Source organism: Genypterus blacodes, unplaced genomic scaffold, assembly GCF_046128005.1.
Source record: "Genypterus blacodes isolate CSIRO-AG114 ecotype Tasmania unplaced genomic scaffold, CSIRO-AGI_Gbla_v1 ptg000022l_1, whole genome shotgun sequence".
Taxonomy (NCBI): domain Eukaryota; kingdom Metazoa; phylum Chordata; class Actinopteri; order Ophidiiformes; family Ophidiidae; genus Genypterus; species Genypterus blacodes.
The window spans coordinates 3,654,223-3,676,262 of NW_027466835.1; the positions used below are offsets into that span (position 1 = coordinate 3,654,223).

The 22,040-nt window shown below is 41.9% G+C and overlaps 2 protein-coding genes and 5 non-coding genes across 8 annotated transcripts; 1 reads left to right on the top strand and 6 right to left on the bottom strand.

The window, feature by feature from the left end:
- Positions 1–1,759, top strand: LOC142992491 (lipid droplet assembly factor 1-like). 2 transcript variants are annotated; one of them, XM_076142958.1, is made up of 5 exons: positions 1–80; positions 185–275; positions 420–588; positions 691–830; positions 947–1,759. In XM_076142958.1, the coding sequence occupies exons 2-5, from the start codon at positions 198–200 to the stop codon at positions 986–988; spliced, it is 429 nt and encodes a 142-aa protein (XP_075999073.1). In that variant the 5' UTR covers positions 1–80; positions 185–197; the 3' UTR covers positions 989–1,759. The 2 variants fall into 2 exon arrangements, with proteins under 2 accessions (XP_075999073.1, XP_075999072.1); XM_076142957.1 differs by having other exon boundaries at positions 12–275.
- Positions 1,605–5,685, bottom strand: LOC142992490 (ER lumen protein-retaining receptor 2-like). Its single transcript, XM_076142956.1, has 5 exons — positions 5,454–5,685; positions 4,093–4,193; positions 3,849–4,007; positions 3,451–3,703; positions 1,605–3,064 (listed from the first exon to the last, which is right to left on the bottom strand). The coding sequence occupies exons 1-5, from the start codon at positions 5,542–5,544 to the stop codon at positions 3,030–3,032; spliced, it is 639 nt and encodes a 212-aa protein (XP_075999071.1). The 5' UTR covers positions 5,545–5,685; the 3' UTR covers positions 1,605–3,029.
- A 5,626-nt stretch (positions 5,686–11,311) lies between these two features.
- LOC142992778 (5S ribosomal RNA) lies at positions 11,312–11,430 on the bottom strand. The gene has a single exon (XR_012961078.1). It is a non-coding gene; the product is annotated as a 5S ribosomal RNA (ribosomal RNA).
- Positions 11,431–12,210: 780 nt separating this feature from the next.
- On the bottom strand, positions 12,211–12,329 carry LOC142992780 (5S ribosomal RNA). Its single transcript, XR_012961079.1, has one exon. It is a non-coding gene; the product is annotated as a 5S ribosomal RNA (ribosomal RNA).
- Positions 12,330–13,310: 981 nt separating this feature from the next.
- Positions 13,311–13,429, bottom strand: LOC142992781 (5S ribosomal RNA). Its single transcript, XR_012961080.1, has one exon. It is a non-coding gene; the product is annotated as a 5S ribosomal RNA (ribosomal RNA).
- Positions 13,430–14,285: 856 nt separating this feature from the next.
- Positions 14,286–14,404, bottom strand: LOC142992767 (5S ribosomal RNA). The gene has a single exon (XR_012961067.1). It is a non-coding gene; the product is annotated as a 5S ribosomal RNA (ribosomal RNA).
- Positions 14,405–15,260: 856 nt separating this feature from the next.
- LOC142992768 (5S ribosomal RNA) lies at positions 15,261–15,379 on the bottom strand. The gene has a single exon (XR_012961068.1). It is a non-coding gene; the product is annotated as a 5S ribosomal RNA (ribosomal RNA).
- Positions 15,380–22,040: the final 6,661 nt, after the last annotated feature.

Here is a 22,040-nt window from a genome sequence, read left to right on the forward strand (position 1 = left end):
AAAGGGTGTGTTGCAGTTGTGGAGTCTGTGAGGCAACTTCAGGAGACGTGTTCATTTCCTGTTTTGATTTCACTATTCAGGTTTGACTTTGCCGACTGATTCTTGTCGTGATGTCAGTTTGAAATGAAGCGTGTGACAAACTCAGCTGAAAGTGTTTCCCCAGGCTGACCTCTCGTGCTTTTAGGTCACTGTGAGAGATGCAGCGGAACAGTGTGATTGAGCTTCAGCTGGAAAGATGGACAGCTCTGTTGGACAGGCTCCAAAGAGACCCCAAGGTAAGACAACACATCTGGCAGAAGGTCTTCGTGTATCCATGACTGCTTTTCTAATCAGAGAAGCGACAGTCGTGCTCTTCCAAACCGGTGCAGCATGACTTTGTTTACGTGCTGTAATTGTGTCTTTTTGCTCTCCTGCTGCAGGTGGCACAGCTGATGAACACGAGGATTGGACAGTACCTCAGCAGACACCCCTTCCTAGCACTGACAGCGGTTGTGTTCAGTGTCATGTCAGTGCTACCAGTTGGACTCTTCCTCTTCTTTTCTCTCATCGCCGTTACCGTGTCCGTGGCGGGGTTTGTTTTCTTTGAAGGTAGGTTTGTAAATTCAAGTGTTTTTGGTGTTTTGATGTGACAATACTATACTTGTACACTTCCAAACCATTGCCATCCTCTTCTTTACATCTCTCCTTCAGTGTTCCTGTTGTCCGTAGGAGGGTTGACTCTGCTCTGTGCGCTGTCTGGCCTCGCCCTCTTGTCCATCTTGATTTCAACCATCTTTAATATTTGTTATAGCACCGTGTTCAGCGTGTACAATCGCCACATCCAAAGAAAAGTAATTATCTGCAGACGAGCTCACGTGTTTACATTCAGTGTATCAAAAACACATATCTGGAGAATCTACCACACACTGTTCTGTACGGTTGACCATTTTCTCTCCTGTTATCCCAGGAACATAAAACCCAGGAGAATGAGAAAGAGTGGGCGCTTTAAGAGGAAAGGAAACACACAATCCTGGTTCTTCTTAATCAGCACACAACTGATGCTGGCAGGATAAGACGCAAGCTCCTTGAATGCATATGTGCGCCAGTGTCACAACAGCAGCTGTGGCAGCACACACACATCCCTGCTCTCCCTAATGGACGACCAAACCCTGCGCACTGCATCCAAATAGAACTAGATTTTCCAGAAAGTAACTATATGATTTATTTGAATGTCAGTATGTTATTACCATCAAATGCAACCAAATAAATGGAATTATTAACGCCTTTTGCGCTTCTTTGGTCCGATGGGCCTGTGTTGTTTCATGAAGTGTGTACAGGAGAAATTGTGGAGATGCCAAAGAACTATGATCGTCTCTATGGTGTCAGAGGTGAAGACTAATGAGACTCATCTGGACAATAAAGCCAAAATAGCACCCATCCTTTTATATCCTGTGTACTTTCAGGTGATTAACACAGAAGTCCCGTCTCGTTCCCTCAGCTTTACTCGTGCTTTGTGTTTGCTTTGAATCCAAGAGAGCAATCCTGCAAAACTTTAAAATAAATGATTTGTAAGAATAAACATTTAATTCTTCTGCATTAATACAGCATTCAAACTTACAATGATGGGGATTCTCATAAAATCTTTAATGGAGGTGATATCATGCAACAAAAAACCCCAAAAAACATAAAAAGTTGAAATAATCCTTTAGGAATGGCTGATTTGAAAACAGATCAAGTCAACAAGAGGCTTTTTATATTGAACAAATGCACCCATTGAACACACTTCTAAGAGAAAAAAGGTTTGAGCCACATTACTGCACAAGTCTTCACACTTTAACGTACTCTTCCACAAACACAATGTCCCACACAGTCAAAACGCCAGAGGACTCTCCGGCTCAACTACTTGCAGATCTTCCAATCTTTGCCTTCTAGTCGTCATTCGTTTATTGCTGAGCTCCAAATTTCAACCTTCCACATTCATACAGATCGTTGTCAAAAAAGGAAGTGTGTGTAGTTGTTACTGGTTTGTGCTCTTTTATCCACATCCACAATGAGATGTAGCAGGGTGGAAGGAAATCTATACTGAAGCTGCAGAACTATGCGTTTGAGTTACGTCTGTACAGTGGAGCTGGAGGGGAAAACGATCAGGCACACACACACACACACACACACTCATGTTTCATTCCAAATGAGACACTTAGGATTTAAAAAATACTGGCACCTATGACAGAATGATTGCTGGTCTGAAAGCTCAGTATGTATGTTAGTTAAAACTAAAAGAGGAGATGAATCCTCTTTACTTCTAGTTACAAAATAGCTCTGCCTTGTAGAACAGATCCGTCGGTTTGTAAAATTTGGGACTTTTAGAAATGAGTTTCCACAGAATGGAGTTCAGTTTTGAAAGGTAAAACAAAACGGTTGGCCTCTTTAAACGTTTTCAAGAGCGGGTACAGGAAGTACAGTATATGAAGAACAATACAGGTTTTCTTAATAATAATAAAAAAAAACTGTGATGCAATCATAGACAAAAAAAGCTAAGAGACCGTAAGCTATGAGGAAAAAAATAAGAAATACTGTCTGAGAAACGGGATGTAAACCTCATCAGGCACTCAGATACATGAACTCTTCACCCCCACTTTATTAAGACTGTACATTTGTGCATTTCATTACGAAGTCAAACAAGGTCTTCCTCAGTCGTCCCTATCGTGTGACAAATTTCAAAATAAGCGTATACACCTCACACATTTTAAAAAAAAAAGAGAAGAGCCTTTTCTCCTATTTGAACAGCGATGAAAAGAAGGCTAAGGCTGAAGACGCTGAACACAGAAATCCAAACGCTGCGTTGTTGACTTGGGATGATCTCGCTTCAGCTCTGGTGTGTGTTGGCGTTTACCAGTTCCAATCGGCAATTATCAAGAAGACTAGTGTTTTTCCCCCATCAATTGAACTCTCTGTCTCAGGTATCCTTTTGATAGTTGGTGAGAACCCGTGATTTCTTCTCCGCGCCCCGAGCCTGCTGGGAGTTCGGGTTTCCTGTTTTGTGCCCGTCTTTACGCCGGCAGACTCAGCTTCTTGCCTTTCAACACTGAAGGGTTGAGACACAAAAGTTTGACAAAAGCGTCAACAAATGAGTGCCGCTGCTCATCCTCTCGTGTGTGTGTGTGTGTGTGTGTTTGTGTGTGTGTGTGTGTGTACACATGCTGCAGTATTTTAGTCTCTTCCTGCCACATTAAAAAACAGACAATACTTTATTTATGTCCTGAATTACACCAAATGGCTGTAAACCCGATAATAAACGCTTTTATTGCTGCAGTGTTTAGACCTACAAGCAAACAAGTACGCTGGGCATTTGTTTATTCCACCTTAGCTCCCTCTCCTAGTATTCTATTTATTGGTGCTTTATTTAGTACCAAAGCACCTTCACTAAATAAGATCAAGGTCCATAACGGATAACGTCGGCAGGAGACTCACCTTTAGTGACGTAAAGGTAGAAGAAGTCACAGTAGAGGATGGTCTGGACCGCGCCGGCCACGATGGCGATCAGGTCGAAGAAGCCCTCGAAATAGAAACGCCAGATCCAGTTGAAGAGATAGAGCGCCCGGTACAGACCCAGGCAGAACAGGTAGTGGGTGGTGATGGTCTCAGCCTCTCCGGTCTTGCTGATCATGAAGAGCTGGGGCAGGATGGCCACAGCCTCCAGGTAGATGGAGAACGTCCACAGGATCTAATGGGAGACAAATGACATTTTTAAGTACAAAGTTACGTTTTCATAAGTATTGTTCAAATTACTCAAGGACTCACAATTGTTACAGCCTATTAACAAAGCATCTAAAACGTTTGACAAGGGAGAATGGGGAGAATGAACCAACCTCTAAGAGAGAGAAGTCGTGGTTGACAAGAACAGCAAGGCCCCCTACAGGAACAATCAGGAACTCCACTCTGAAACTGTCATGGTTGCCATCATAGGTGGCCCTGAACTTCATGTAGATCAGGTAGACCGTGGCGTATGAACAGCCGATGTAGATCACCTGATGGACGACACAGAAAGAAACGTGTTAGTCAAGTTACTGGACTTTAAACGCAGGACATCAGGCAAAGATAATGGTTACTTACCTTCATGCTGGTGTTATAGAGGGAGATGAAGGATGTGAGGAGATCCAGGTAGCGAGTGGTGAACACTATGGCAAACATAATTTGGCTCTTTCCAGAGATACCTTAGACAAAAATATGTCAAAAAATAAGTCAATTTGTTAGCAATACATGATTATGACCAAAGCCGCTGCATGTGACTAACTTCAAACATCAGCAATACAAACCGTCAGAGCTTTTCTAGATTAACAGCGACCCCTACTGGAAAGTGAGAGGACTTTAGGTCAATCACTCAATCGCTTCCTCTCTTCCAAGTTATTGTGACAGCTCTTTAAGTATTCAGGCAAACATAGAACGTCCGGTTTACAATCCTACTTGAGATTTTTTTAAACCCAAGCAGGATAAACTTGAGTTAGGTGTTTCAAACAGATTTATTCATTTCAAACTATGCAGAGGCCACGACAACACAGACTGATGTGATGGGAGTTACTATCCTGCTGTGTCAATTGGAGAAGATGGCAAAGATAAAAAGCGTGTGTGTGTGTCCTTCAACAAGCGTAACCATTATTATTATTTTATAAAATGTTAGATACCAACTAATGTATGACTCAAACACACTAAATTAGAGGACAAGTGCGTTTGTTTCGCCAAAATCAAACTGAAAACCGCACCAACACTAAGCTAACGCGTTCTTGTGACATTGTCAACTTTACACCTAATTTCAGTCATCACTTAAATAAAGTCTGCACAACAATTTTATCTTTGATTCGCGCACTACAGTATAGTTTCAGGCACATCAGTCATAATAACTCGTAACAGCTTGCGTGGTAAAGTTAGCGGGTTAGCTACTTCCGCAGCGCCTTCTAGAACGCCACGTCAGAAGCCAGACCGAAAGAATCGAACACCTACACACACAGGTCCATAGGTTACATACGGACAGAGACAGTCAAGCTGCAGGGAAACGCTTTCTTTACATTTCTACCTATGCATACGTCTAAGAATGTCTGCACATAAACGGCGTGTAAGCGGCTGTAACACTCGTAGCTTCGCCACATCAGTGTGTTCAACCAGCACCTGCTACATATGCAAGCTAATCCACAACTGAAATAACTTCCCAACTACTTGCACATTTCCCTGTAAACAACACAATAAGTGGCGATATGTAGAATTATACTATAAACTGCAAGACTACCCGGATACGCCCATTAAATGCTCGCAAACTTTAGCCACCAGGCTGAAATGAATGACTGAGTAACGTTAGCGAGTAGCTAGCTCACCGCTTGGGTGCAATTCGAGCAGTTAAAGCTACACACCAAACACAGGCTGCATAAGAAAGAAATATGACGCAAAAAAACGCAAATGATATCAAATATAAGATAGCTCACCTGCACATGATCTGCTCTTCCATATTTTGAGCAACAGGATGATGATAGCGGCCAGATGAGAGAGGTCCCCGGTCAGTCTGAAGATGTTCATTGTTGCGAATTAGATGTCGCTTTCGCTCCGGTAAATTTCCCGTTTTCTCTATGGTCTGGTCCGTCCAACTTAGAGATAAGCAGAACTGCAGGACTCACAGAATTGAAAATATGGCGAGAGTGCAAGTCGACGTGGAAGGGGGCGTGGCGAAACACAGAGAAGGAATATGATTGGATAGAGGTCCTACGTGACAGCCGCGTGGGCCCCGCCCTCGTCGCGCGAAAGCGGCTGAAAAGTGAAACTTTTCCGCAGGAGGGTTGAACGCGTTCATAAATAAAGTAACAATACAAATCACAAATATCATATGCAGTTATTCAACCCATGGCGATTAGTAGTTAATATAATAGTTACATTAAATTCAATTTCATCTATGTAGTGCGAAATCACGATAAACGATAATTCAGGGACTTTCACATAGAGCAGGACTAGATCGTTCTCTTTAATTCTATTTAAAGAGACCCAACATCCCCCCATGATGAGGCCTGGGCAGAACCTTGCTCTGGTGGGTGGGGATCTGCCTTGACAGGTTGGGTTGGGTCGACAGAAAGAGAGACAGGGGAGAGAAAGTGTGTGGGGGTGGAGTTTAGATCTTTCAATGTGTGCAGCAAGATGTTGGAAATGTTCTATCAGTCTGTTGTAGCCAATGCATGTTGAATGAATGAATTACTATTAGCGATCCTTTCCCCAATTAAGCCAACAGCACACTTGGCCTTCATCTTGGTTTCCCTTTTTTCCTTGGTGGTGTCTCTGATTGGCTCCTCCAGCGTTCTCTTCTGACCACAGTCACAGTTGACCAGTCTTCATTTGCTTTGTTAAAAACCTTGACTTGGCAAATATTGACCAACAGAGATTTTATTAGTTAGTTATATGTCGCAATGGATTTCTTCCAGGTTTTCATATTGGCTTTCTTCAGTAACTTTACCCTGATATTTGCTGAGCACCTAATTCCTCCAGATGCGCTGCCATCACTGGCCAAGAGCCTCATGTATGGAGCTGGATTCATGTGTCCACAGGTACTTTCAGACAGCATAGACAGGAGTTATCAAATTGTCCCTCTGAGTTAGATTTTCTAACATCCTAGTTTTGGAATGCTTCAGTTGTGTATTAAAAGTACTTGAAAGCACCTTAACAAAATGCTTTCAAAATCTGCTGCTCTGCCTTACAGTACTTTGGGTACACAACTGATTGAACAATGCTTTTCATATGGTAATGACCTGAACGGAAACAAGTGGCTTCATGCAAAACCAATGCTTTGCAAAGTGACCTAGGGTTAAAACACGCAAAATGTTATGAGTGTTTTTGACCCTGACCAAAATCTGTTTTTGTTGTAATTGTGAGTTTTCAGGTTTCATCTTGTCTCTTATCCCCTATCGTGTCCCCAGCTGTTAGTATCGGGCTGTCAGAAACTGCTCCATGGTGTTTGCTACTACAGGATCATCCTCTTCACCTTCTACTTAGAGTTTGGAATGGCAGTCATAATGCTGGCACTCGGCCCTCAACACTGCTACATCCAAGCATTTTTCCTTACTTTCATTGTTTCACTCACCTAATTAAATGAATGTCGAGCATTAATTAAACAATGCAATACATGTTGAAGACATTGTAACTTGTGACGACGATGGAATGACACTAAATCAATATGTATAGTACCTGGTCTGTTATATCTCTGTTGCAGGGTTCTAATTCAAGCAGCTGTCAGTCATTTTGGTTTGCCTTTGGCTGACATCATTGACACTGACATGTTGAAATACAAGCGCAGGTACGTAAGCCTACAGTTGAACATATCGGATGTAGCACAGTTCACGTGGTATGATGCTATACTTCATGTAGGGAAAACTTTTTGTTCTATTTATTATTCCTGCTTCTGTATCCAAATCAAATGTGTGGTTTTTGACTCATTGTACTTTTTCGTTTTGTTTTTCGTCTTCTACAGTTCGTGAATCTCCTCTATGGTATTTGGAACAAATGCTATGTTCACCAAGCCAGCTCAGTCTCTGGCCCCTAGGCTTGTGCTTAATATCCTCAACCAATTTGGCTATGAAGAGCTAAAGGAGGCTGGGAAGGATTCCAATCCAAGGTGCACACAGTTTCTTTCTGCCACTCTGGCAAAGCTGGCTTGTTATTGGAGCAGTACTAATAGTCAGTTTAGGATGGCTGCAGATATCTAGGATTAGTCTACTATTACCTGCTGAGCACAGCCTTTTGGCTTTGATTCTGTTTTTGATGGTGTCATTGATGTGAGTAAACCCATCACAGAAGTAGTTACATGTACAAAACAGTCTAGAAGAAAATTAAGTCTGCTGTCATTGCAGTTGCTCTTTTGCAGTCTCCACAAGGTCATGTTTGGCTTGGTGTGTCTGGTGCCCATGTGTGTCGCTGCTCTACAAGTCGTGGCATGGAGGCCATTTCCGTACGGACCAGTCACACAGTTGACACAAAATATATTGATGGATAACTTCTGTATCTTCAGGATTTGCACTGATGCCAGTTGGTTTACTTACTGTAAAACTATTCCCCTATTTGGGAGTTAGGAAAGGGTTTTAAAATATATACAGAAGTGATATAGATGTATATAGGGAAATTGTAACTCTGCAAGGAGGAAAGGGTTTTATATTTGGTGATACCAGTACTATAAAACAGCCTGTTGTAAAAATTGCTTAGCCATGTTTCTTTTTCAGATTGAGACTCAATCACACAAACACGTTTTGTGAATAGAATTACTAAAAAGTACGTTGCACATTATTTTTGCAATGCAGAAGTGAAAAGAATAGAATTAGTTTGGGGATGTGAGTTAAGTTTACCTAAACTTGTTTACTTAAATGTAACGCGTTGTATTGTAGAGTACTCTTTTGTTGTCTTTGTGTCAAAACTCATCTGCATCAATCAATGTTTTATATTTAAATGTGATTTTTCTATTGTGGGTTTTCATGGTTTTGATTAAAATAATTTCAATCACATCACTGTATTGTGTCAAGTCAATAACTAGAAAATCAGAGTACAAATATTGACAATGATGTTAAACAGTCTTTGCTTAAAAAAATTGGGAACATGCATATTTTCTGTACAAATGCTGAAACTGTCCGGCATTTAATAAGCACCCAAACATTTTCATAGATGTCATCAGTTGAAGGGGTAAACTGATTGCTTGCAACTTGCAACAAGAATACATTTGGTAAGAAAATTACAAAAATTATGAAAAAGGACTGAACAACACCTGTGCAGAGAAGTGTTTTGACTGAATCTAACCACAAACACACTACAGTAAGACTTGCCTTATTTGGGGAAGGGTGAGTGTGTTTGTTCCCTCTGATGTGCAACTCTTGGGCCACAGCCTGGAATTGTCGTTTTATAGTGTGTTTATTCTGTTTTAAAGTAAAGAAGGAATTAGTTATCAAACCAAATAACTATTCAGTCATTTATGACTCAGTTCCAGCATTTTCTAGCCAGTACTTCACTCAGTTCCCATTCCTCTTTTTACGGCTTTCTAAGATTTAATAACAAAATTAAAAGATGTAGAATAGAGGAAACAGAGGAAATAGGTTATGTATGAATTACCTTGTGAGTTGTGTGTTTCTTTCTGCAATGGCTTATATTGCTGCCAGTCTACAATGTAGAGGAACATGTTATAATAAATGTTATACTAAACAGCACATACATTTGTATTTTCAGGCTTGTTTGAATATATAACATTTGCAAATACTGGAAAATGCATATATCAAAATGATCTACAGTTCATTAAAGTTAATTAAAGTTACCTTTTTTAGAATGATAATTGTAATAAAGTATGAGGCTGTAGATGGCCAAAAGGACAAAAGATGACCGTAGGAGAATGCGGCCCAATGACTCGACTTGTCCTGGAAACAGGAGAAAAGCTGTTTCTTGCAATTCACCTTCATCATAGAATCCAAACAGCAGTGCCTGATCTTTCAAATCTCACTGATGAGCTCATGTAAGTCACGAGTCTAACCCCTTACAACAAGAGTGGTGCCGGATGCTATGAACTGTTTGCCGGGTGCAGGTTGCTCTTTTGATACTGCAGCACAGTAGTAGGTCCCACTGTCGCTTACATTCAGTGATTTGATGAGTAAAAAGTGTCCAAGTGGAGTCATTGGCAGGCTTCGTCGAAAACAAACCATTCTACCTCCATGCTGGCTTCACAGTCAAAGTTACAAACGATAAACACAGACGTTCCTCTTCTCCGCCAAATAATCTTGTTTGGCTGTGATAAGCAATCCTCTCTGTTTACTCTGTGTTGTGCGCTGCCTGGAGTTGGACAAAGACAGATTTAATGAATATACAATCATCTGAATACCCGCGTCACTGAACTTGCTTCACTCAAACATAAAGTTAGGAGTGAGAAACGGTACTACAACCTGAACTCTCTGACCCGTTGGTAGAATAGAGCAAAAAATGTCATCTTACCTATTATTGCCAGGCAAATGAGTGAGACAGACAAATGGACATATGACCAGCCCATGTCTGCAGCTTCAGAGTAAATGATCTCGTCATTCTTTGCACAAGGCTGTTTTAAATGGCTGGTAAGGAAGTACACATGAACTTCCCCAATACTTAGTTCCTGCTTATTTTCTCAAATACTATATCGCGTATTACTAACATTTAGACGTTTCTGTCTTATGTACTACTACTGTAACCGTGACCTTGTTGAAATGGTGCATGGTGATGTCTTGGTTGACATTTGGGTAGATGGGCTGTTCACCCGTTGTATTCTTCTGTAAAGGTAGATCGTAAACCGCCTGTCCACCAGCTTAAAGTTCACCCAAATTCATACTTGCCAAGCTTCAGCAGTACTTCTCTGCAATCCATATTCACAAAATTCCTGGAAGATGTCGAATTGTTTTTGCATAATATGACTTGAGCAATCAACAACACAAGATGAGTTTGACCCCTTGCTACCTCAATGTTTCATTTATTATGCGAAACAAAATGCAACAGCCACCCACTGTGGATACCACAAAAGAACACCTTTACTTTTACTACCATGCCAAAGTTTCCAGCTGCCTTAAGTTTCACTTTATACAACTCAATCTGTCCGTTTTCTCATGTGAACATCATTTTGTTGAAATCACTGTGGTCAACCCTCTTACAACCCGCCTGAAACCTCCATATCAGTGCAACAAATGCAAGAACAAACAGCACTGTTACAGGGCTGTAATGGTGCAACGCAAAATGCATCTGACTTCAGAACATTCTAGGTTCAACTCTTGGTCAGTTCCTTGTTTGAGTGTTTTTATATGTGCTAGTTTTTAAATATCTCAGTTCTCTCTTGGGCATAAATGTAGCATGTAACCTTTGCAGCCTGAGTTTATAAGCAATAAACTCTTTTTTTAGAATGTGACCTGCTGTTTCCACCCTGTTCTCTTCTGGTGATTACAAATTTAAACCATCTAACGTCACATATGTAGTAGGAAGGACGTTTTCTGAACCTCATAACTGCCTGAACCATACCGTGACTTGTGTGATAGTGGTTGACATCATTTCATCAAGGATGTCTTGAGTTTGAGAGTTTCTGCAACCATCCTTAGCAGAACTGGTAGTAATGACAGCTGACCTATGGCCATGTGCAAAAGAAATTATTTGAATGAATGCTATCATATTTCTTTGTCAATATAAGGGTGATGTTCATCAATTTGCAAATTGTAGATTTTCTCAGTTGTTATGTTCCATCTAGTGTAAAAAGCAGCACTAATATTTCCATGAAATTGCACTGAAGGAGAAACAGCGCCCCCTGCTGCTCAGAGGACCAAAATGCTTACGGCACCGGGTATTCCCAGGCGGTCTCCCATCCAAGTACTAACCCGGCCCGACCCTGCTTAGCTTCCGAGATCGGACGAGATCGGGCGTGTTCAGAGTGGTATGGCCGTAAACGAGGAACGTACTCACGCAGAGGCTCTTTATAGGGGAGACAGACCCGGTTCAAGTCACCGTGTACACATGACTACACTAAAGTTCGTGTATATCACAATGTACATGACCCATTCAACATGAAGGAAAATTTTGACAGTGATATGTGGACAGACAGAAAATGTGAAATATAAAAGGTAGGGTAGTAGTTAAATAATAAAATTAGTCATAACATTATTTTGTTTCGGCCGGGAATAGCATTAGCTTTTAGAACACAACAATATTTAGATAGATAGATAGATAGATTTTCATAGTTTTTATTTACCATTTTACATCTCCTTAACCCTCCCGCTGTCTTCTTCTGGTTCCAGCTGGCTTTGAACCGGTAAACATATAACCCTAACCCGTTGTCCTCATGTTCTGTATAAGCCCCGTACCTCCTGGTAAAATTGACCTACATTGCCATGTTGCCTCCTGCTGTCCTGGTATTTTGCTGGATTCCTTAAATTAAATTGGAGTCCATTCCTAAAGCACCTTGTGTGTGAAAGGTGGCACACAATTATTCTCCTGTCTTGTTTAGTAGTGATATAAGTAATGGAAATAATTCAGGACTGGTAATAATAACAGCGGAGCTATGGCCATGTGCAAAAGTAATTATTTGAACGTATGCTATCATATATCTTTGTTAATATAACTGTGATGTTCTACAATGCAGCATTAAGTGAAGTGTAAAAAGCAGCAATAATATTTCCTGAAATTGCACTGAAGGAGAAACAGCGCCCCCTGCTGCTCAGAGGACCAAAATGCTTACGGCACCGGGTATTCCCAGGCGGTCTCCCATCCAAGTACTAACCCGGCCCGACCCTGCTTAGCTTCCGAGATCGGACGAGATCGGGCGTGTTCAGAGTGGTATGGCCGTAAACGAGTACTGCCGCCACACAGAGGCTCTTTATAGGGGAGACAGACCCGGTTCAAGTCACCGTGTACACATGACTACACTAAAGTTCATGTATATCACAATGTACATGACACATTCATTAGAAACACACATTTCTGGTTAGTGAAGTCTTACCTCATGAAACTGATCATCAACACGAAGAACATAAAGAGGGACAACGAACATCTCCTACGCCCATCATCATCATCATCATCATCATCATCATCACACAGCGGCTCGTCTCGTACACTTCTCATGTGCATTCATTTTTCACATATCATGGCCTTGTGCAGTTCTCATTTTCTGTAGTATGTTGCCGTATATCTTTCTTGATGTAACCATAATTGTTATATACTAAGGTACAGAAGCAACGGACAGAGAATGACCTTTTTACAATACTTTAATGTCAACCAACTTTCTTAAATACAACACCTCTCAAGCTACCTGTCTTCTTCTATATTCTATCTTCTGTCTCCGAAGTAACACAGTGCCACCTAGAGGCCGGGAATAGCACTAGCATTTAGAACACAACAGTGGATGGATGGCTGGATGGATGGATGGATGGATGGATGGATGGATGGATGGATAGATAGATAGATAGATAGATAGATAGATAGATAGATAGATAGATAGATAGATAGATAGATAGATAGACTTTATTTATCCCAAACTGGAAAAGATAAGATCAAAGTTTATTATCCCCAGGGAAATTACTGTGCATTTACAAATGTAGAATTTTCACAGTTATGTACCATTTTACATCTTCTTAACCCTCCCGCTGTGATGTTCATCAACTTGCAAGTTGTAGAAGTTTCTCAGTTATTATGTTCCATTTCCCAGCTTCTTTAATGTTAGTGTACTTTGGTATAGCTGTGCAGCATTGAGTGAAGTGTAAAAAGCAGCAATAATATTTCCTGAAATTGCACCGAAGGAGAAACAGCGCCCCCTGCTGCTCAGAGGACCAAAATGCTTACGGCACCGGGTATTCCCAGGCGGTCTCCCATCCAAGTACTAACCCGGCCCGACCCTGCTTAGCTTCCGAGATCGGACGAGATCGGGCGTGTTCAGAGTGGTATGGCCGTAAACGAGGAACGTATTCACGCAGAGGCTCTTTATAGGGGAGACAGACCCGGTTCAAGTCACCGTGTACACATGACTACACTAAAGTTCATGTATATCACAATGCACATGACCCATTCAACGTGAAGGGACACACATTTCTGGTTAGCGAAGTCTTACCTCATGAAACTGATAATCAACACGAAGAACATAAAGAGGGAACATGAACATCTCCTACACTCATCATCATCACACAGCGGCTCGTCTCGTTCTCTTCTCATGTGCATTCATTTTTCATGGCCTTGTGCAGTACTCATTTTCTGTAGTATGCTGCCGTAAATCTTTCTTGATGTAACCATAACTGTTATATATAACACTTCTCAAGCTACCTGTCTTCTTCTAAATTCTATCTTCTGTCTCCGAAGTAACACAGTGCCACCTAGAGGCCGGGAATAGCACTAGCTTTTAGAACACAACAATAATTAGATAGATGGATAGATAGATCTTATGACCCTAACCCGCTGTCCTCGTATTCTGCATAAGCCATGTTGCGTCCCGCTGTCTGGTATTCTGCCTGATTTCTTCAATTAAATTGGAGTCCATTCCTAAAGCACCTTGTGTGTGAAAGGTGGCACACAATTATACTCCTGTCTTGTGTAGTGGTAATATTAGAAATGGAAAGAATGCAGGACTGGTAGTAATAACAGCTGACCTATGGCCATGTGCAAAAGTAATTATTTGAACGTATGCTATCATATATCTTTGTTAATATAACTGTGATGTTCTACAATGCAGCATTAAGTGAAGTGTAAAAAGCACGATAATAAATCCTGAAATTGCACTGAAGGAGAAACAGCGCCCCCTGCTGCTCAGAGGGCCAAAATGCTTACGGCACCGGGTATTCCCAGGCGGTCTCCCATCCAAGTACTAACCCGGCCCGACCCTGCTTAGCTTCCGAGATCGGACGAGATCGGGCGTGTTCAGAGTGGTATGGCCGTAAACGAATACTGCTGCCACACAGAGGCTCTTTATAGGGGAGACAGACCCGGTTCAAGTCACCGTGTACACATGACTACACTAAAGTTCATGTATATCACAATGCACATGACCCATTCAACGTGAAGGGACACACATTTCTGGTTAGCGAAGTCTTACCTCATGAAACTGATAATCAACACGAAGAACATAAAGAGGGAACATGAACATCTCCTACACTCATCATCATCACACAGCGGCTCGTCTCGTTCTCTTCTCATGTGCATTCATTTTTCATGGCCTTGTGCAGTACTCATTTTCTGTAGTATGCTGCCGTAAATCTTTCTTGATGTAACCATAACTGTTATATATAACACTTCTCAAGCTACCTGTCTTCTTCTAAATTCTATCTTCTGTCTCCGAAGTAACACAGTGCCACCTAGAGGCCGGGAATAGCACTAGCTTTTAGAACACAACAATAATTAGATAGATGGATAGATAGATCTTATGACCCTAACCCGCTGTCCTCGTATTCTGCATAAGCCATGTTGCGTCCCGCTGTCTGGTATTCTGCCTGATTTCTTCAATTAAATTGGAGTCCATTCCTAAAGCACCTTGTGTGTGAAAGGTGGCACACAATTATACTCCTGTCTTGTGTAGTGGTAATATTAGAAATGGAAAGAATGCAGGACTGGTAGTAATAACAGCTGACCTATGGCCATGTGCAAAAGTAATTATTTGAACGTATGCTATCATATATCTTTGTTAATATAACTGTGATGTTCTACAATGCAGCATTAAGTGAAGTGTAAAAAGCACGATAATAAATCCTGAAATTGCACTGAAGGAGAAACAGCGCCCCCTGCTGCTCAGAGGGCCAAAATGCTTACGGCACCGGGTATTCCCAGGCGGTCTCCCATCCAAGTACTAACCCGGCCCGACCCTGCTTAGCTTCCGAGATCGGACGAGATCGGGCGTGTTCAGAGTGGTATGGCCGTAAACGAATACTGCTGCCACACAGAGGCTCTTTATAGGGGAGACAGACCCGGTTCAAGTCACCGTGTACACATGACTACACTAAAGTTCATGTATATCACAATGCACATGACACATTCAACGTGAAGGGAAATTTTGACAGTGATATGTGGACAGATAGAAATTGCGAAATATGAAAGGTAGGGTATTAGTTAAATAATAAAATAAGTCTTAACATTGTTCTGTTTCCTTTGAGATGAATATGATGTGAATTTATGAGTGTGAGTTTGACACTGAAAATGTATACAGAAAAAAAACAAGCTCATGTTGCTGAATTGGAGTGCATTTTGATACAAAATGTGAGTGTTATCGACATTTTGTAAATGTTCACACAAAAGACGCTTCTTCAGCTGGTTTGGGTGGAGAATCAGCCATGTGGACAAATATTACTAATAATGTAAACCATGAGAAGCTCTGGGACACTTTTATTTTGACAAAGTAGCCCTAAGAGGCAAAAAGGTTGGAGACCCCTGCCTTAAATCAAATCGGAGTCCATTCCTAAAGCACGTTGTGTGTGAAAGGTGGCACACACATCCACTGTCATTTTGGAATTTGACCAAAAACTACATTTGCCCCAAACTTACACCAATGGATCCCATTGTCATATAGATGCTGTGTTTGAAATTCTAGCTCTCTAGCTCCTTAATTTACAAAGATATGGGCTTTTCTACATTTTAGTTGAAGACCCCTGCTGTATATCATACTGTATATCATTGCCCCCTTTGAAGGTTACTGTTGGGTTTACAGAAAGTAAATGTCATTGATATTTTCATCGCTCCTGCTGGTGGGTAATCCTCACACACAGCATATAGGCTATGATTGTATTTCAGCTAAGAAGATCAGTACAAGATTTATTATATAATTGGCATTTCATAACCCAATCTGCTCTCCCATCGTACGCGCTCTGTCTCTCTGTGTGTGTGCGTGTGTGTGTGTGTGTGTGTGTGTGTAGAGGATTGAAATGTGGCTTTGTGTCTGGCTTTGTTTGTGTCAGTGTTACTGGCAGATAGGTTGGTTTACCTGAAAGTACACTATGACGAGAAAACCTCATGAGGCGGAGCTTTCACACACACACACACACACACACTGACACACACACACTCTCTCACACAGACAGACGGTCATTACTCCATTAGGCATTTACACGTGAATCAAAAACCTTTCAGTCAGATGAAGGAGGCGTCACAGAGCCAGAGGAACATCTTTGGAGCACAGGAGCATAAATACATTCATGAGGATTTATTTTTCATTTAACAAGGATTCATAATTTTTCTATGTTACAAATCTGGATATTGTGTTTTTGTTTTTGTTTGTTATACAGAGTTATGAAGTCTGATTAACTTATAAACATATATAATATCCAGATTCCCATCCTGAGGAGACAAAGAGGCCAGGAGCTTTGATCTTTTGTTGTTGCTTATGGATGAAGACTGACCTGCATGGTGTTTACTTTGATGTATCTGGCTCCATCTTGGTTTTATGTTGTCTGAATCAATACCTGGAGCAGGATTGAACTCAGGGTTGAACGCATTTTGGGCAGTCTGGATATTATTTTTTAAGCAAAGTGGAATTATATACATTTTGTGAAAAAAGAATCATCAGTGGAAGTTGATCATTCAGAGGCTCCACCTGATAAAAGCACCCTTAGCCTCAGCCTCAGCCTCAGCCAGTCATATTGTTAGATCAAAGGCTGAACTATGCCAAATAAGTCATTTCTCCAGGCTCGCTGTGAGGAGCCGATCATGACTTCAGACTGGGGCCTCCCTCTGCTCCTGGCTCTGCTCCTGCTGGCTCTGCTCTATGCCTTCCTCTACCTGCCTGCTACAGCCCAGCGAGCCCTGCTGGAGCAGGCGCTCAGCAACAGCACAACACCCACACCTGACAAGGAGGACTGACACAGAGGACACATCCTGCCTTTAAAGGGACAGCAAAGTTTCTCCCATAAGGTCTGCAGGGGCTTGATGTGCAATACCAGCAGCTGCAAATCAGAGTCTTACCTCAGAAGCTGGATAAGTGAAAAGGATGCAGCCCATGAAGATGATGCGGAGAACCAGCGGGGTTCACACAGTAATCAAACCACATGGTGCATTCAGGTGCTTCTCTCCAACTTGTAAAGTCTAAAATGTCCCTGTCAAGAGCTGTCAAATGACTGAGAATGTCAAAGTTTCATGATACTCCACATAATAGTTTGAGTTGTGATGTGATGCAGTCTATCTATTCAAACTCCCATTGATTTGTGTCACCCCATTATTAACAAATGATCCGGGATATTAGCAGGTAGACTGTAGAGTTCTGAGTTCCATTATTTACCTGAATGCACTCATCTTTATGAGATGATGAGGAGCCCCTGAATGCACCACGGAGCCACTATTATTATCCAAACAGTGGAATATGGACACGAGTCAGAGCTTAAAGTGAGTGAGTTTCATCCTCTGTGGCTTTCATGTGTCAGTGTTAACGCAACAAGCTGACGATTAAAGCGTGTGTGTTGTTATTATGACTAGTACTTTGCATGGTGATGTGCTTCTATTTCCTTTACATGTTTCTATTAGAGCTTTATTTTTTAACTACCACTGTGTTAATCAAGCACAGAGGCTGATTTAGAATACTACAACTTGGTTTGACTTCATGCTGTATTAACCTTTATTTTTTGTATAGTATTTAAAATGCAAAGCTTGATCAGTTCCTTCTCTGTTGTCCTTCAAGATTACTAGGATTTCCTTATTCTTGGTTTCAGCAATACAGCAGTAACACTTGTGACATGAAATGACAATAAAGTTGAATCTATAACAGTATTGGTCACCTGAATCATTTGTTTTCATGTTTGGTATCTTCATTTTAGCAGAATTAAACTGTTATATCAGCCATCCTGTTTTAGAGAACTTGACCAGAGGGCAAAGTGGAGCTGAGTGACGTTAAACAGATGGGAAGAAGATATTATGGATTATTACTAATTTCTTCTGCTTTGGTCAAGTATATACAAAACGGAACCTCCCACCTGTGTTCTCTTTGTTTCTGTAGTATACGTATTATCATATTCATATTTATCTAATTCATATAAAATTCCAGTCAACCTACTTTGGGAAGCAAAACTATTTGAGTTAATTGTGTTCCTAATTATTTTATAGTTTTCTCTTGATTGATTGCTTTATTTGGGATTAAACCCAATCTGAACTGAACTGAATTGAACTGTCTTTGACGTCAGTGTGTGTGTCATTGACGGTTAAAGTCAACGCTGCCATCTGCTGGACATGGATCATCCCTCCTGGTAACACAAAAGCAACTAGATTACATGAAAATACTGTGCACTCTAAACAAAGAAAACATTGGAAAACATTAAAATGATGCCAACCAGTTTTGTATGTCAACATTTGTCAACACCTCCATTTTAAAGCAATATTTATGAACAAAATACACTGATTGAGCATTTTTCAGCTCCATATAGTATGGAATATAATAACCTGAAATGACATGGTGATATTAGATGTGTTCAGGGTTGTTTACCAGCGCAAGGTGTGCTTTGTGTCAGTCAGTGAGCATTTTCAACCTGGATGAGCAAGGCAGCGATGAAACAAACCCTCACTGATGTATGTTTTGGTATGTACTCAGCAGGGGGCAGAGTTTGTCTATTTACTGCAGATCTATATGGCACTGCAGAGGAGGAGGGAGAAGGGAAGAGGAAGAGACCACATGGAGATTGGTTACAGATGGAATCAATAGCACCAAAACAGAAAAACACAGGATGGTGGGCGCCTATCAGAGGATTTCTCACACACACAAAGACACACACACACACACACACACACACACACACACACACACACACACACACACACACACACACACACTACACCAGGGGTATTCAACTTAAATCTAAAGAGGTCCAGTTAGTGAAACTTTCTTTAAGCAAAAGTCTGCTTCGCTATTTGCGCTGCGATCAGCCAGTCTGACAGGGGGGGATTCTGATGTGTGTGTGTGTGTGTGTGTGTGTGTGTGTGTGTGTGTGTGTGTGTGTGTGTGTGTGTGTGTGTGTGTGTGTGTGTGTGTGTGTGTGTGTACTATATGAGTTTGTATTCATCCAACTCGTGCTCATGCTTTTAACCCCCAGATGGGCGGGAAAGAGATTTACTGAGTGGATTAGGTAAGGCCCTTACACAGAGAGGTTATAGCTGTGTGTGTGCGTGTGTGTGTGCGTGTGTGTGCGTGTGCATGTGCGTGTGTGTCAGTGAGTGATTGATCTTTTAATCACATTTAATCCAGTGGAATAATAGCCCATCCATGCAATTTATTGAAACCCTTTTCTCACTGTTCAACATTTCCAAATCACACATCTACGCACACACACACAAACAATTGTGACCTATGACCTCCTCTTGAACCTCCCAGCAAACATAGTGACATCAGTATTTTAGGTTTGGCATCTCTCTCACTTTTTTCTCTTTTCCCCTTTCATTTCTCCCTTTTCCATCCCTCTCTCTCCTTCCTTCCTTTTATGCTCCTCATCTGTTACTTTTCACACAACCCCGTCATCATGTAACCCCTTCATCATCGTCGTCGTCATTTCATATCATTGCAAATAGGAGGAAGACGTGGATGACAGGGGAAGGCGAGGAGGCAGAGTGAAGTAAATGAAAGAGAAAACTGAAAAGCTGAAAGAGCGGAAGATGGGATGATGGAGAGGAAAGAGGGGTAATGGATGGTCATAATATGTGTGTGTGTGTGTGTGTGTGTGTGTGTGTGTGAGAGAGAGGCGGGGGTGGTGCCCTATATGTGTGTTCATGTGGGTTAATTCTCAAGGACACAGCTATTAAAGATTAACAACAGACCGCCATGTTTTATTGAGATGAACTGCATTCTATGGCATATGGCTCTAAACAGAGACCTACTTTGTGTGTGTGTGTTCTGTGTGTGTGTGTGTGTGTTTGTGTGTGTGTGTGTGTGTGTGTGTGTGCATTTGTCCACAGGCTTTTATTTTGTCCACAGAGAAGCAGTAAGGCTTCTTTTCTACTGTTATGTAGAAAGAAAGAGGCCAAGTTTGACCGACAGATTAAAGAGGAATCCAGATGACACACACACACACACACACACACACACACACACACACACACATACGAAGGAGCTCCTGGGCAAGCACTGGAAATCAACGCTATGTGCTCACATTTGGCGTTCAGGCTGTGGACTGAGTCGAAGACAAAACTCACAGAAAACATGGCGCCTAAAGCAAGGCGAGTCAGACTGGGATTGTGTGGTGCTGTTGCCGCGGTGACCACAAATGCATGATTCCCGTGGCTGCAGCTCAGAGACCATGCTGGGTAAACATGGAGTCCCCAGAGAGCGGGACAGCCTGTAATGACACCACAGTGGAAACAACAGATCCAAGCTCACACAACACACACACACACATATGCTTGAGCACACACAGGAGGCACATATGGGACCGGAGTGTTTGAGCTGTGAACAACTCCACCTTCGTACTCTCTCTCTCTCTCTCTCTCTCTCTCTCTCTCTCTCTCTCTCAATCTTTCGTGCTCTCTCTCTCCTTTTTCTCACTTCTATCTATATTTGTCCTTGCTAACCCCTCTGTCTCACTCTCTCTCTCTCTCTCTCTCTCTCTCTCTCTCTCTCTCTCTCTCTCTCTCTTTATTGGGCCTGTAGTATTCTCCTTAATTCAGACAAAACTGGGCCAGGGTGCATGACCCCCATCCCAGCTACACACACACACAAGTAGAGGCGTACAGCGACAGTCAATGCTAATTAGCTCCACAAACAGGTCTTGGCTCGCTTGGCTGTGTGTGTGTGAGTGCCAAGGGTGAGTGTTGTTAACTAACTAGTGTGTCGGGATTTCTTTTTCTGTCCTCGCTTACGGAAATGAAGTGTGCCCTCCGAGTGACCCGAATCTCCTGACACAGGGAGGAGAGAGGGAGAGAGAGGAGGATGAGGAGAGAGAGAGAGAGAGAGAGAGAGAGAGAGAGAGAGAGAGAGAGAACGAGAGAGAGAGAGAGAGACATAGAGACATAGAGAGAGAGAGAGAGGACGATGAGGGGAGAGAGAGAGAGTGACAGAGGGAGGGATGGGAAAGAGGGATGAGTGACGACTCGAGCTGTACCGCGTCTCTCTCCACTTTTTCCTTGTAAGGCAAAGAGATGAGGCCCAAACTGAGGTCCGCTGAGCCAGACGGCTCAGGCAATAAACCAGGCGGCAGTCCCCTGCATACTCAGCCATGTACAGCTGTGTGTGTGTGTGTGTCTGTGTGTGTCTGTGTGTGTCTGTGTAATCATCTCTATACATAAAAAATAAAAATAGAAAACAAACAGCATTTTTCAACATCGACTCAAAGTGCTTTTGAACACAATAACAATGATTTACGTGGAATAAGTGACTATCATCCTGCGTTACACTGGGGGATACAGAGGTGTGACAGATGTTTCACCATGGTAACAGATGGAAGAAATCCTAAAATAAATGCCAATTACAACAAATGTGCGTGCGTGTGTGTGTGTGTGTGTGTGTGTGTGTGTGTGTGTGTGTGTGTGTGTGTGTGTGTGTGTTTAGCTGTACTTCTGAAGAGACAAACGAGAGGGAAATAAAACTTCACATAAACCACAAAAGCTAGAGTTAATAAGCCTAA